At 38.1% G+C, this 11624-nt stretch overlaps 1 protein-coding gene across 6 annotated transcripts in view; it reads left to right on the top strand.

Annotated features, from left to right (window-relative positions):
- LOC122067133 (lysine-specific demethylase JMJ18-like) overlaps positions 1 to 11624 on the top strand; it is a 25056-nt gene that overhangs the window by 6268 nt on the left and 7164 nt on the right. For all 6 annotated transcript variants that reach the window (XR_006136596.1, XR_006136597.1, XM_042630981.1 and 3 more), the window contains 7 exons: positions 4817 to 4970; positions 5113 to 5414; positions 5534 to 5605; positions 5729 to 5806; positions 5927 to 6451; positions 6542 to 6754; positions 7199 to 7360. Coding sequence is in view for 4 of the 6 variants with exons in the window: in XM_042630981.1 (XP_042486915.1) it covers positions 5118 to 5414; positions 5534 to 5605; positions 5729 to 5806; positions 5927 to 6451; positions 6542 to 6754; positions 7199 to 7360 (1347 nt within the window). In the remaining 2 variants the exon portion in view is untranslated. The remainder of the gene's footprint in view (positions 1 to 4816; positions 4971 to 5112; positions 5415 to 5533; positions 5606 to 5728; positions 5807 to 5926; positions 6452 to 6541; positions 6755 to 7198; positions 7361 to 11624) is intronic.

Below are 11624 nucleotides of genomic sequence, written 5' to 3' on the forward strand. Positions count from 1 at the left end.
CGGACCCTAGGAGTCTGCTCTATTCCACAATCCACAATCCACAATCCACATTCCACAATCAACACATGACACAACATAATCATAAGAATTTAAAAGACATCATAGATAATTACTTAATTGTTTAACAATTAACATTGATGACTGATGAGTCACATTCACATACATTGCAAATTAATGCAAATTAAAGTAACTCCAAATGTGGATGAGGAGGTAATATTTTCTACTCTTTAAGCTTCAATGAGTGTAGGAATGGAGATCCTCAATCAAAAGCACCAAAATCCTCTCTCCTTAGTGTTTTTTCTTCAAAAAAGTAGAGAGAGAGAGAGAGAGAGAGAGAGAGAGAGAGAGAGAGAGAGAGAGATTGATTTGGCGAGATCTTGAGATCTCGGTCGAGTTATTGTACAATTATAACTCGCCATACATCTTGTCTCACATTTTAAAAAAAGAGAAATATTAGCAATATCTTAAACCATGTGCTACACTACCATCTTGTACAATTTCAGAGAATTTGTTCCAACTTTCAGATTGCTGATTTGGTGGTTTGCTAGGTGGATGGTAGAGATCAGTGGTCTAGGTAACTACCCCTGAATTCTCAGTTTGATCGGACCTCTTTAGGCGTGAGTTCTTTCATGAAACAACTGGATCTGTTCTCTGCCTTTTCTTTCTATTGAGAGGAAGAAGAAAGCTTCTTTTGCCTTTTACACCCAAGGGCTTGATCTTAAAACTACATTCTAGTCCCTTTTTTTTTTTTTTTTTTTTTTTTTTTTTTTTTTTTTTTTTTTTTTTTTTTTTTTTTTTTTTTTTTTTTTTTTTTTTTTAAATTTGGTTCCATTTTGTTCCAATTTTATCATGAATTCCAGATTTGCCCCTTTTCTTTAAAACTTAAGTAACCATATGTCCGAAGCCCTCTTCCCCTTCTAAAAGAGCCTTGAATTGAACTGTGAAATTATGAAACTACCACTGATCATCTTATTTAATTTTCTCTTGCTTGGGTAGGCCCGTAGCAAATGTAAATAGGTTTTTTGGTAATCCAAGATCACACCAATTTCGTATCAGAACTAATTTCCTCCCCTGCCCCACATTATGGTGTCGAACAGTGAATTTATTCAACTACTCAACTCCCACAAGGAGGAAACCCTAGCTGACATCACCCGTTTCATAGACCAAATTGATAACCTCGCTACAAAGTTGATGGCTTGGACTCCACAGTTACTTTTCTTTAGTACATGATGGCATCACTACAGGCTTCTATTGTCAAACTGAGGGCTTCAGATAAGGGAAAGGGTCCCATCCACTCTAGGGATTCTTTCAACTCTGCACCACAAGGTCCGTTTCGTGCCCCATTGCCACCACCAGCACAGCCACATTATACACCTCCATCACCCCCTCATCTTACAACATTACTACCACCTTATGGAACCAACGGAAAGGTGATATTTATGGAGTTGACAAAGCAACGAGGTTGGATGTCCTCGATTTTTATGGGGATAATAACCCGGAGCAGTCCCTTGACTGTGGGCACATAGTTCGGAGATATTTTTGTTAATTGAGGCCATGATGATTCTTTTTGTGGTGGCTAAATTGAAGGGCACAGATCCAATCAAGTTGACCCTCTAGGGTGATGCAGTCCCTTGAACCTTGTTCCATAAAGCCCTTTCTTATGTGGGTTTTTAACCTGACTTCAGCTCTGACTGCTACACTACCATCTGATACAATTTCAGAGAATCTGTTCCAACTTTCAGATTGCTGATTTGGTTGTTTACTTGATGCAGTTGGATGATTTATTAATTGGGGTTGATTTGATTCCTCTTTATTTCCTTTTTAGAGTTAGAAACAATAGCATTTGAATTAGTGTTGACTTTTATTTTTATTTGGGTGAGATTTTTTTCTGTATTTAGATTTAGATACAAGTTTATTTCAATTTCAGAATAGAACGTAGGTTTGTTTTGAGTCTATGAGTAGTCTTTGTACTCAACCGAATTGAATGGAATGAATGAATGTTTGTTTGGGTGAAACGATGTCTGCCTCGAGGTGTGTGTAGCTATCTCTCTCTCTCTCTTCTCTATTCTTCCCTCTCCTTTCTTCTTTGATTTCCTCTTCTTCCTGTCGACTTCTTGCTGGAACTCCTCTGGCAGACTATGGTCTGTCTTCTGGTTTTGGTCCAAGGAAGCCTATCTATAGGTGATTCAAGTCCTTAAATCACTAGGCCGACCTCCACCTCCACTGGGAGATACCTTGCTGCAACTGAATCCAGACCTGTATCCAGTGCCAGGTCTCACTTGCAGTGAGCCTTGCTGCTTATGTGCTTGGTCATTGGACCGATTGTTGACTGGAATCAAGAGGGTTTTGATTTAGGGACTTGATCCCAGAATTTCAGTTCGATTGATCTTTGTTGGAGAGAGATCTCATTCCTGAATAAAAAACTGGGTTCTGCCATTGCTTAGTATCGTGAGAAGCAAGAAGACAATTCTTTTATTGCTATTAAAGGCAAGTTGCTGTTATTACCATTAAGCCCCTGTTTTCTATTATTTCCCTTCTCTTTGGTAATTCTGGAACACACCTCTTCTAATTTCTATTCTAGTTTGGCCCCTTACTTGGTAGTTTACTTGGTAGTTTACATGTGATGTGCACAATTGCTTCTGAAATTACAAGATTGCCACTCAACCATTAAACTGATATGTTTATCATTCTTGTGGGCTCATAAGTGATCTGATTCTGGTTTTGGAACCCAAATTTGCATCATTACCAGGGGGTATTAGAGATCAGTTGTGTAGCATACTACCCCTGAATTCTCAGTTTGATCTGACCCTCTATAGGTGTGAGTTCTTTCACCAGAAAACAAGATCTTTCTCCACCTCCCTCTTTCAACTGAGAGGAAGAAGAATCTTTTTTCTATGTACACCTAAGGGCCTGACCTTAGAATTACATTCAAGTCCTTTGTAATTATAGGTTGTTAATCTTTTATTCCTACTCTATCTTAAATTACAGATTTGTCCCTTTTCTGTTAAATTTTATTACTCATATATCCTAAGCCCTCTTGCGCTTCCAAAAGAGCCTTGAATTGAACTGTGAAATTATGAAACTTCCACGGATCATCGTATTTAAAGTTCTCGTGCTTGGATGGGCCATAGCGAACCCAAATAGGGTTTTTTGGAATCCAGTATCACACCATTATGTTTCACAGATCAGTGCTTTTTGTGGTGTCAGGGAAACCTTGCAACATAAAAATATCATTCAAGTTATATGTCTATCTAGGAACAAAAAGAGTTGAGATCTGGCCATGTGGGGTTCTGGCATTAATTGATGTAGATCGATGGTGGAAGAGAGAAGTGAACAGCAACCTGTCCAGGTTCATCGCCCCCCTATCGACCCAGTTTATTTGGGAAAGATATTAGCTATCGTCCAGTAGTTGAAAGAAGATTTTTCCAGATTTCGAGTGGGTCCCATGGTCAATACATGGAGAAGAATATAGAAGATTTGAAAGCTTGTATTAGTGCTATTTTTTAGGGAAGTTTTATCCCTTATGTGAGGATTTTATTAGCTAAAGATAGTTTCTATTTTATAGGTTGTTAGTATTTCCCTTTTTTTTTTGGACCCTTTAGTTTGTTAATTAGATCGGGATTGGGATACCGATAAAGCTCAATTTGTGGGGGATTCCTTTCCACATAAGGGCCCCTTTGATGTGATTAAAAAAAAAAAAAAGAAGAAGCTGATTTCAGCAGCCAATGATTGAATGGATGAAAATACTGGTTGTTAACCATGAGTGTGAGGTGACAGACCTTCCATGCTGTGAGACGCAGTGAGGTGAGAGACCTAGTGGGTGAGCTTCCCATGGGAAGAGTGAGAGACTCAACCCATCCTATATTCTTATTTTTTAACCTTTGTTTCTATTTTATTATTCCCACAATCTTAGCATTCGGGTCCTGTTCTTGTTGCTGGAGGTTGTTATTTGGCTCTATAACACTGACACCTGTTGCTACTCGATTGAGGTACTGCCAGAAACTAAAAGACTAACCCTGCAGCATCAGTTGGAGTTTTTCCTGTTGATATCTTCAAGTTCTAGAAGTGCAGATCCATCCATTATTTGTGGACCAGGTTTCAAGACCATACCAAATGTTCTTGCTATAGCATGCTGTTTAGACATATTGATCCTCCTGTAGAGTTGCTTCTTAATTGAACTGGTTCGACATTATTAATATTCAGAAAAAACAGAAAAGAATCTGAATCTCTACCCGGAATTAGATGAAACCATATGAATGAACCTTATATCCGAGCTTGAACGTCATGCGGTCTATCTTAGAATTCCAGGTCCAGAAGTTATTTTGATGGTTGGATTTTTTTGACATTGCATTGGCATTGCCTTAAAATCAGTTTTTTCATATATGTTCTGAAATGGAAGCTGTTTGAGCACCTCCTTTCTTTACTGTATGAACACACTTTAGTGGATGGATTTAGACTTTTTATCAGATTGAATCGCTTGTCAAGTTACCAAGAAATGTCGATAAAGACTACAAGATCAAGACCCAGTTATAAATTGAGATGTAAAAAGCTAGAAAGGAGAAACTCATGAGAAAGATATGGGATTATTTGGCCAGCTCCTAGCTATCTTAAGTTCTTAATCTAGTTACCAGAATAATTCAAGGTCTGTAACTAATCTGATATGGCAATAGCATAAATCCGTAAAGAGGAAAGATTTTCATGCAACATGCTTGATTCTGAAATCATGTTGTCGTTCTTGGCTTGTTGTTTCAAGAACTCCTGCTGGCAGATTCTTGTTTTTCCTTAAGATCTTTCTTTTCTATTGCGTTTGGTGCAGATGAACTATTTGTTGCCAATTCGTGGTGATATTTTGGATAGAAGCATCCTTTCAAGTGGGATCTAACTTATAGCTGCTTCTCCCAATATTACTTCAAGGACAGTTGGTGGTTGATGGGAAAATTGCCTACTACACACTTCCATATGTTTTTATGGTAAGGTTCACAAATCCTAATCTACATCAATATCTTCTCAGGATGTTGTTGGATTGAATACTTTCGTTGTTAAGAGGTATTTGGACTCAAAGTTAATATTTTTGGATCTATTTGGTGTTTACATACCTCTCATGGTTTGCAGTATTGATGGAAACAAAATGCTTAAGAGCTCAAATTAGAGAAGAAAAAGTTGAGTTTTCTGCTCCACCTGGTTTTGTGTCCCTTACGTCCTTCACCTTAAAGAGGGTAGACGATAGTGGAATTATGATGGATTGCTTGGAATCTTCCGTTGCATCTGAACTGCAGCCAGCTCAGTTGGACACCAAGGACGACATCAGTGATGATTTGAAGATTCAAAGGACCCTTAGGCGTAGGCCATGGATAAACTACAGTCGACTCGAAAACAGCTCAGAGGAGGACTCTGACTCTGAACAGTTTGATCAGGTTGATTATCATTGTTGTTATTGTTTCACTGAACCCTGATTATTAAACATTGGTTACATGTTTGGATTTCATACTAGTTATATTCCTCATTTGTTATTGATATTTCATTTCTAATGCAGAATTGTCCTGCAAGACCTGTCCTTCCTAAAGGCATTATCCGTGGATGTTTAGAGTGTACTAACTGCCAAAAGGTTGGGTTTCTAAGTAAATGACTCAACAAATTCCTGGTTTTGTGCACTCCTCGTGTAATATTGTGATGTACAAGACCTTTAGTCATCGCTTTTTTTAGCTAATAGGATATGGTGTACGGACAGGTTATAGCAAGATGGCGTCCTGAAGATGCATGCAGGCCTGTTCTTGAGGAGACACCTGTTTTCTACCCGACTGAAGAGGTCTTTCTTTCCTCCTAGTTTTCAATTTTATGCATTTGAATTGTCCTGCCACCCCCACCTTAAGAGTGTGTTTAGCTGGGAGGGGAAAAATCTTGACGGAGTTTTGAAACTTTTCTCCAGGAATTCAAAGATACACTAAAGTATATTGCAAGTATACGTCCAAGAGCAGAGCCATATGGAATTTGCCGCATTGTTCCTCCTCCGTCATGGAAACCTCCTTGCCCCCTGAAGGACAAGAATCTATGGGAAGGTTCTAAATTTGCCACCCGTATCCAGCGGGTTGACAAGCTTCAAAATCGTGGTTCAGTGAAAAGGATGTCTAGAATTTCTTATCATATGAAGAGGAAGAGGAGAAGATGCATGAAAATGGGTGTCGATTCTGGAATTGTTAATGGAGATAGCATGGGTCCTGAAAAAACTGGATGCTATGAGGGCGAGGGATTTGGTTTTGAACCTGGTCCACAATTCACTCTTGAAGCTTTCCAGAAATATGCTGACGATTTCAAGGGGCAATATTTTCGGAAGCATGACATCGATACAGGTTCAGGGACTGATCAAAGCATGCTTCAAAAGCAGGAACCTTTAGTTGAAGATATTGAGGGTGAATATTGGCGGATGGTTGAGAAGCCAACTGAAGAGATTGAGGTATGATAGGAGAGTTCGACAAGACATATTGGGAAACTTCTTTTTTCCCCCATCTGGGCAACTTCTTGTTATGCTGATCTGTTTTTGTAGGTTCTATATGGGGCTGATCTGGAAACTGGAGTATTTGGCAGTGGGTTCCCAAAGGTTTCCTCTGATTGTGATGACCAATATTCAAGGTCAGGCTGGAACTTGAACAATTTCCCTAGGCTTCCGGGGTCTGTTCTCTCTTTTGAGAGCAGTGATATTTCAGGTGTTCTAGTTCCATGGTTGTACATTGGGATGTGCTTTTCAACATTTTGTTGGGTAAGATTCAAGGCTCTTTTTATTTATTTATTTAGTTATTTACTGTGAATGAAGCAGGATACTTTTGGTGTGTTGTCCCATGGCCGTATGCATAGTTTTCAAGGTGTTGCCTTGGTTTTTTCTTCTCCCTCAGCCGCCGCCTTGGATCGCCTTGTCACCGTGACAACTATGGTTGTATGTAGGAATATGCTTCTTATCATTGCGAAGGGACTGAAAGGCCCTTTTTGCCTCAACACTTCCATGGCATGATAGAATGACTGATGGTTCCTTATTTATTTCTTTTTTGCATGACTGCATCCTTTGACGTTTTTTCTTGTTACTATTTTGCATACTTTATTGCCTTGGCTGGTACAATCATAATGTTTTGAAACAAATTAAAATGGGTGGATTAGACACTGATGGCTGTTAGCATTAACTATGTTTTGGTTTAATTTTGTGAAACAGCATGTTGAGGACCACCACTTGTACTCACTAAATTACATGCATTGGGGTGCTCCAAAAATATGGTATGGTGTGCCAGGAAGAGATGCTCTCAAGTTGGAGGCAGCTATGAAGAAGCATTTGCCTGACTTGTTCAAAGAGCAGCCTGACTTGCTCCATAAGCTGGTAAGTAATGATATCTTATAATATACTTTCCGTATTATACTTCCCTATGCCAGGGATTCATAATTGTACAGACATCATGCCTGGATCACATTCATTATGTGGTGTGCAGATAGATGTGCATCAGTCCTGCAACATGCCTGAGACAAGTTCATTTCTTTCGGGCAACAGTCCATTCATTGCTGCTATCTATTCATGAACTCATCCTTGTCTAACTTTCAAGTTTTGATATTTTAACCCTACCTATTTAATATAGTTAATTTCTCCCATTAAAAGTAAAGTTATTTCTTCAATTTAGACTTTGACTTTCTCTAATGAATTCAGTGTGGTGTAATTTTTGAGTTGTGATTTCCAAACCCTAGGTATTTACCATTGTGAAGTTTTTTCAGTAAAAGTAATTTCATTTATTCAGTTAAACATGAACTTTCTTTCATTGATCTGCCTTTGTGTTCCCTCAGGCAATCACCCCTGTTTTAGGTTATTTTTATATTACATATGTGCATATATATATATATATATATAAAAGAACCTGTCCAAAGCTATGCTATGCCTCACACAAATCAAACTATTTTGCGCATCAATTATAAAAATAGACAACTTGCTACATAACGGGATGGATGAACATTTGGTCTATGGTGCCATAAAGCTGGTATTACTCAATCTAAATGAGAAAAATGGTATTGCTTTTTCAATCCATAACTAGTGCATGTTGAAGACACCTCTGGGACAGAGATCAGCTTGATTGGATGATTCTAACCATTTGGTTACTGGACTTTTTTTCTAAAATTTGATACTAGTTTATTATTGATCATTAATAGTGTTCCAATTGGGTAATTTTTGTTTGAGACAGTTCCTTGTTAGGCAGACAATGTTGATATGAGCTGGTACAATAAAAAATGAACTTGATGAGGAGTCAGAGTATCCGAACAGGCTATGGAAGGAGTATTGGAAAGTCGGGAAGGAGAATTGTCTTCAAAAGGATACAGTCCCCAAATTTTACGACCTTTACCAAGCATCTTCTTCATCATAAGGTCCTGAAAAACACATGAGTCGGAATAAAAAGTTATAGAACAATTGTAAGCCTGTGTGAAGTGTGAACTCACTTACAGATAGAAGATTAAATGGTAACTGCGGTAAATAAAGAACAGATGATAATGATAAGGAAGAATTAAAACAAACAATGCTAATGCCATTGACCTTAACAATTGAACCACTGGTCAATACGACATTAGCAAAGGATTCCTTAAAAAAAGAAAATATACCTGAAACACTGGACATGTGGTCCGATGCATCTGAATCAATTATCCAGGGATGAGAAGAAGAGGAAAGACGTGAAATGGCATTACCTGTTTGAATAAGAGTCGCAGTGGAAGGGTGATGAGCATGAGTCTGAAACTGATTGTACCGTGCAAATTCTTCATTGGCCATCTTGACCATCTTACCCTCAGATTGTCCAGGTTGAAAAGGTTCATTAACTGTGGCTGAATTAGCAAATTGCTTCTGAGGAGGTTTGCCATGAAGCTTTCAACAGAAACGGTGGATGTGTCTTGGTTTACTACAATGGTGGCATGTGCATACTGCCCCTGAACTATCTGAAAAGTTTTCAATATAATGCCCCTTGCTACCACCATTTCCTATACCATGTGAAGCTCCACGATTATTACTTTGGATTGCAAGTCTGGAGTTTTCCATTGGTGTAGAATCATGAGACTTATCTTGAGCAAGGTTCGAAATTTCGTTTCATTTCATTTTGGTGCTTCGGTGGGTTCAGAAACTGAAATTTCGTTTCGTCTCGGCGAAATTTCGGCCGAAATGGTGTATTTTTTTTGTTTCGGTGGTCAAACGGCCATATTTTGACCTGAAAACTTGGTGGGTAACTTATTTTAAGGTTAATAAACATGCTTAGAACATAAAAATGCAAAAATATTAGGACATGCCATTGTTTTAGAGGTGCACCTTTGTTTGGCAGCAACCGTCGAACTGTTCTGAAAATTTTACCTAGTTTTGGAGAAAGTACTTTATCTTTCCTAAGCTTTGAATGCGTAGATCTTGTAGGAGTCCAATGGAAGTCAAAATGTGTGATGATGTGGCTAATTAGAAGCTTGTTGGAGTGTTTTTCCTTCAAAATATGCAAATGGAACCGAAACCACCGAGACAAGCGAGATACCAAAATGATCCCGAAATTTTGGCCGAAATACTGAAATTTCGATTGAAATTTTGTACAAATGTTATTTCGGGCCTTATTTCATTTCGGAAAAAAAAATTAAATAAAATTTCAAAATTTCGGCGAGATTTCGAACCATGCTCTTGAGATACCCACAAGACTCGGAAAAAGGTATCTGCAAGGGATGCCACCTTGTAACCTCCAAGAATCTAGAACGAACGGAGTCATATTTTGTTTTAAGATCTTGCAAAAAGCCCATAACTGCGAGCTGCTCCCGCTGGTTTTGCATCTTCAACACATCACTACTAATAGGGAGTAGAGAATTCAGCTCCTCATACATCCTCTTGAAATCAGAAAAGTACTGAGTCAGAGGCCGACTCTTCCAATCAGTCCGATAAAACTCTTGGGGCAGCTTATAGATGCGAGAGGGGTTGTTCTGTCCAGAATACAAAACATTCAAATGGTCCCACAACTCCTTCACAGTATCGATGCGAGTAACAACATCAACTATGGAGTTATCCATCGATTTCAATAGCTGTCCCAAAATATGTGCATCAACCGTATCCCACGTAGTGTCATTAGTAGGCTTCACCTTTTTTATGACCCTGTTGATCTCGGCCAGTCAAAACCAACTTCACAATTTTTTTCCATTGTTGAAAATTGGCAGCTCCTGCAAGTTTTTTTTTTTTTTCTATAATCCTATGTGATGATGATGATACCAACTCAGTGACAACATTCTTTCCTCAGTGTCAGACATTAATGCACAGAGATTCATAGAAAATCACACAAACAAAGAATTGATCCATAGATAGAGAAACTAGAAAAATCTATCTAACCTCCTTATGGGGGATTTAGATCACACAACTGATTGATCTTATGTAATTGACCAATCAAAACTAGAGAACAAACCAAATCTCTAGACAAAGTTCAATAAAATAAACAACCAGAGAGAAATTGACTCAAATTTCAGAACCCTACGTTGGGTAAAACAGTAGAATACCTGCGGTTGGGTGTACAATGCTCCAATGCTGCTGAAATTTGGACTGAATGTCCTTAATATGATGCTGAATAAAACCCCAAAAGGATTTTCCAAAATAAGACCACACTGAATAGATATGGCCAAAATCGATTCTGGCAGAGAGCCAAAACCTTGACAAGTACAATCGATTTCTTCAAACTGAGTGCTTCAATCTTCAAACCAGAAAACCCAACCAGCAATCACTCACAAGTCACAACAATGCTTTGAGTAGATTCTTCAAACCATATGATTGATATCAATCAGTCATACTTTCATTCAAAAATCCGACAAGCTAGGGGATGAAACCATCCCCTCTATGGAATTGTGAAGCTCTTAGGAATAACAGCCAAGCTAGAGAAGAAGGGGCTGTTGCTAGTTGTCTGATGATAGCATAGATTGACTTTACTAGTTTAGGGATCAAGCTCTGATACCATTTAAAAAATATATATATATATATATATATAGAGAGAGAGAGAGAGAGTCCCAATTGATGATATTGGGCTGCCCAACACTATTCATTATATAGACCAACAATTACATACTCCTAGTAGGAATAGGAAACAATAAAATTAGGAAACAAATCTAACTTCTAATTCTAATCTACTAACAAGCTCAATTAGCTGATATATTTACTAAGAGTCTTCATAATAAACTTTTCTATCCAATTGTTAGCAAATTGGGCATGTTTGACATGTATGCACCAACTTGAGGGGGAGTGTTGTAATATGGGGTTTTAAGGGTGTTTTAATCTTTAAGTGTATTTTGGTCCTTGTAATATATTCTAAAACATTCTTTTTTTCCACTATAAATAAAGAGGGGTGGTGTTTAATTGACACAAGCTCACCCCAAATCAACATGTTTCTAATTTTATTTTCAAAGGCTGTTGCTGTAAAAAATAAACCTTCTTCACTACATATGAGGTAGGATCCTATTAGTTTCTAGTTTCTCATTTCTCGTTTCCTTATTGTACAAGGCAGCTCTACCACATGCTTAGGACTGTTCTTAGATGCTTTCTATTTTTCAGTTTTCCTTTTCTAGATGCAGTATTACCCTTTATATATTGTCATGCCCCTAGAACCTCTCCC

This window comes from Macadamia integrifolia, unplaced genomic scaffold, assembly GCF_013358625.1.
Source record: "Macadamia integrifolia cultivar HAES 741 unplaced genomic scaffold, SCU_Mint_v3 scaffold2728, whole genome shotgun sequence".
Taxonomy (NCBI): Eukaryota; Viridiplantae; Streptophyta; class Magnoliopsida; order Proteales; family Proteaceae; genus Macadamia; species Macadamia integrifolia.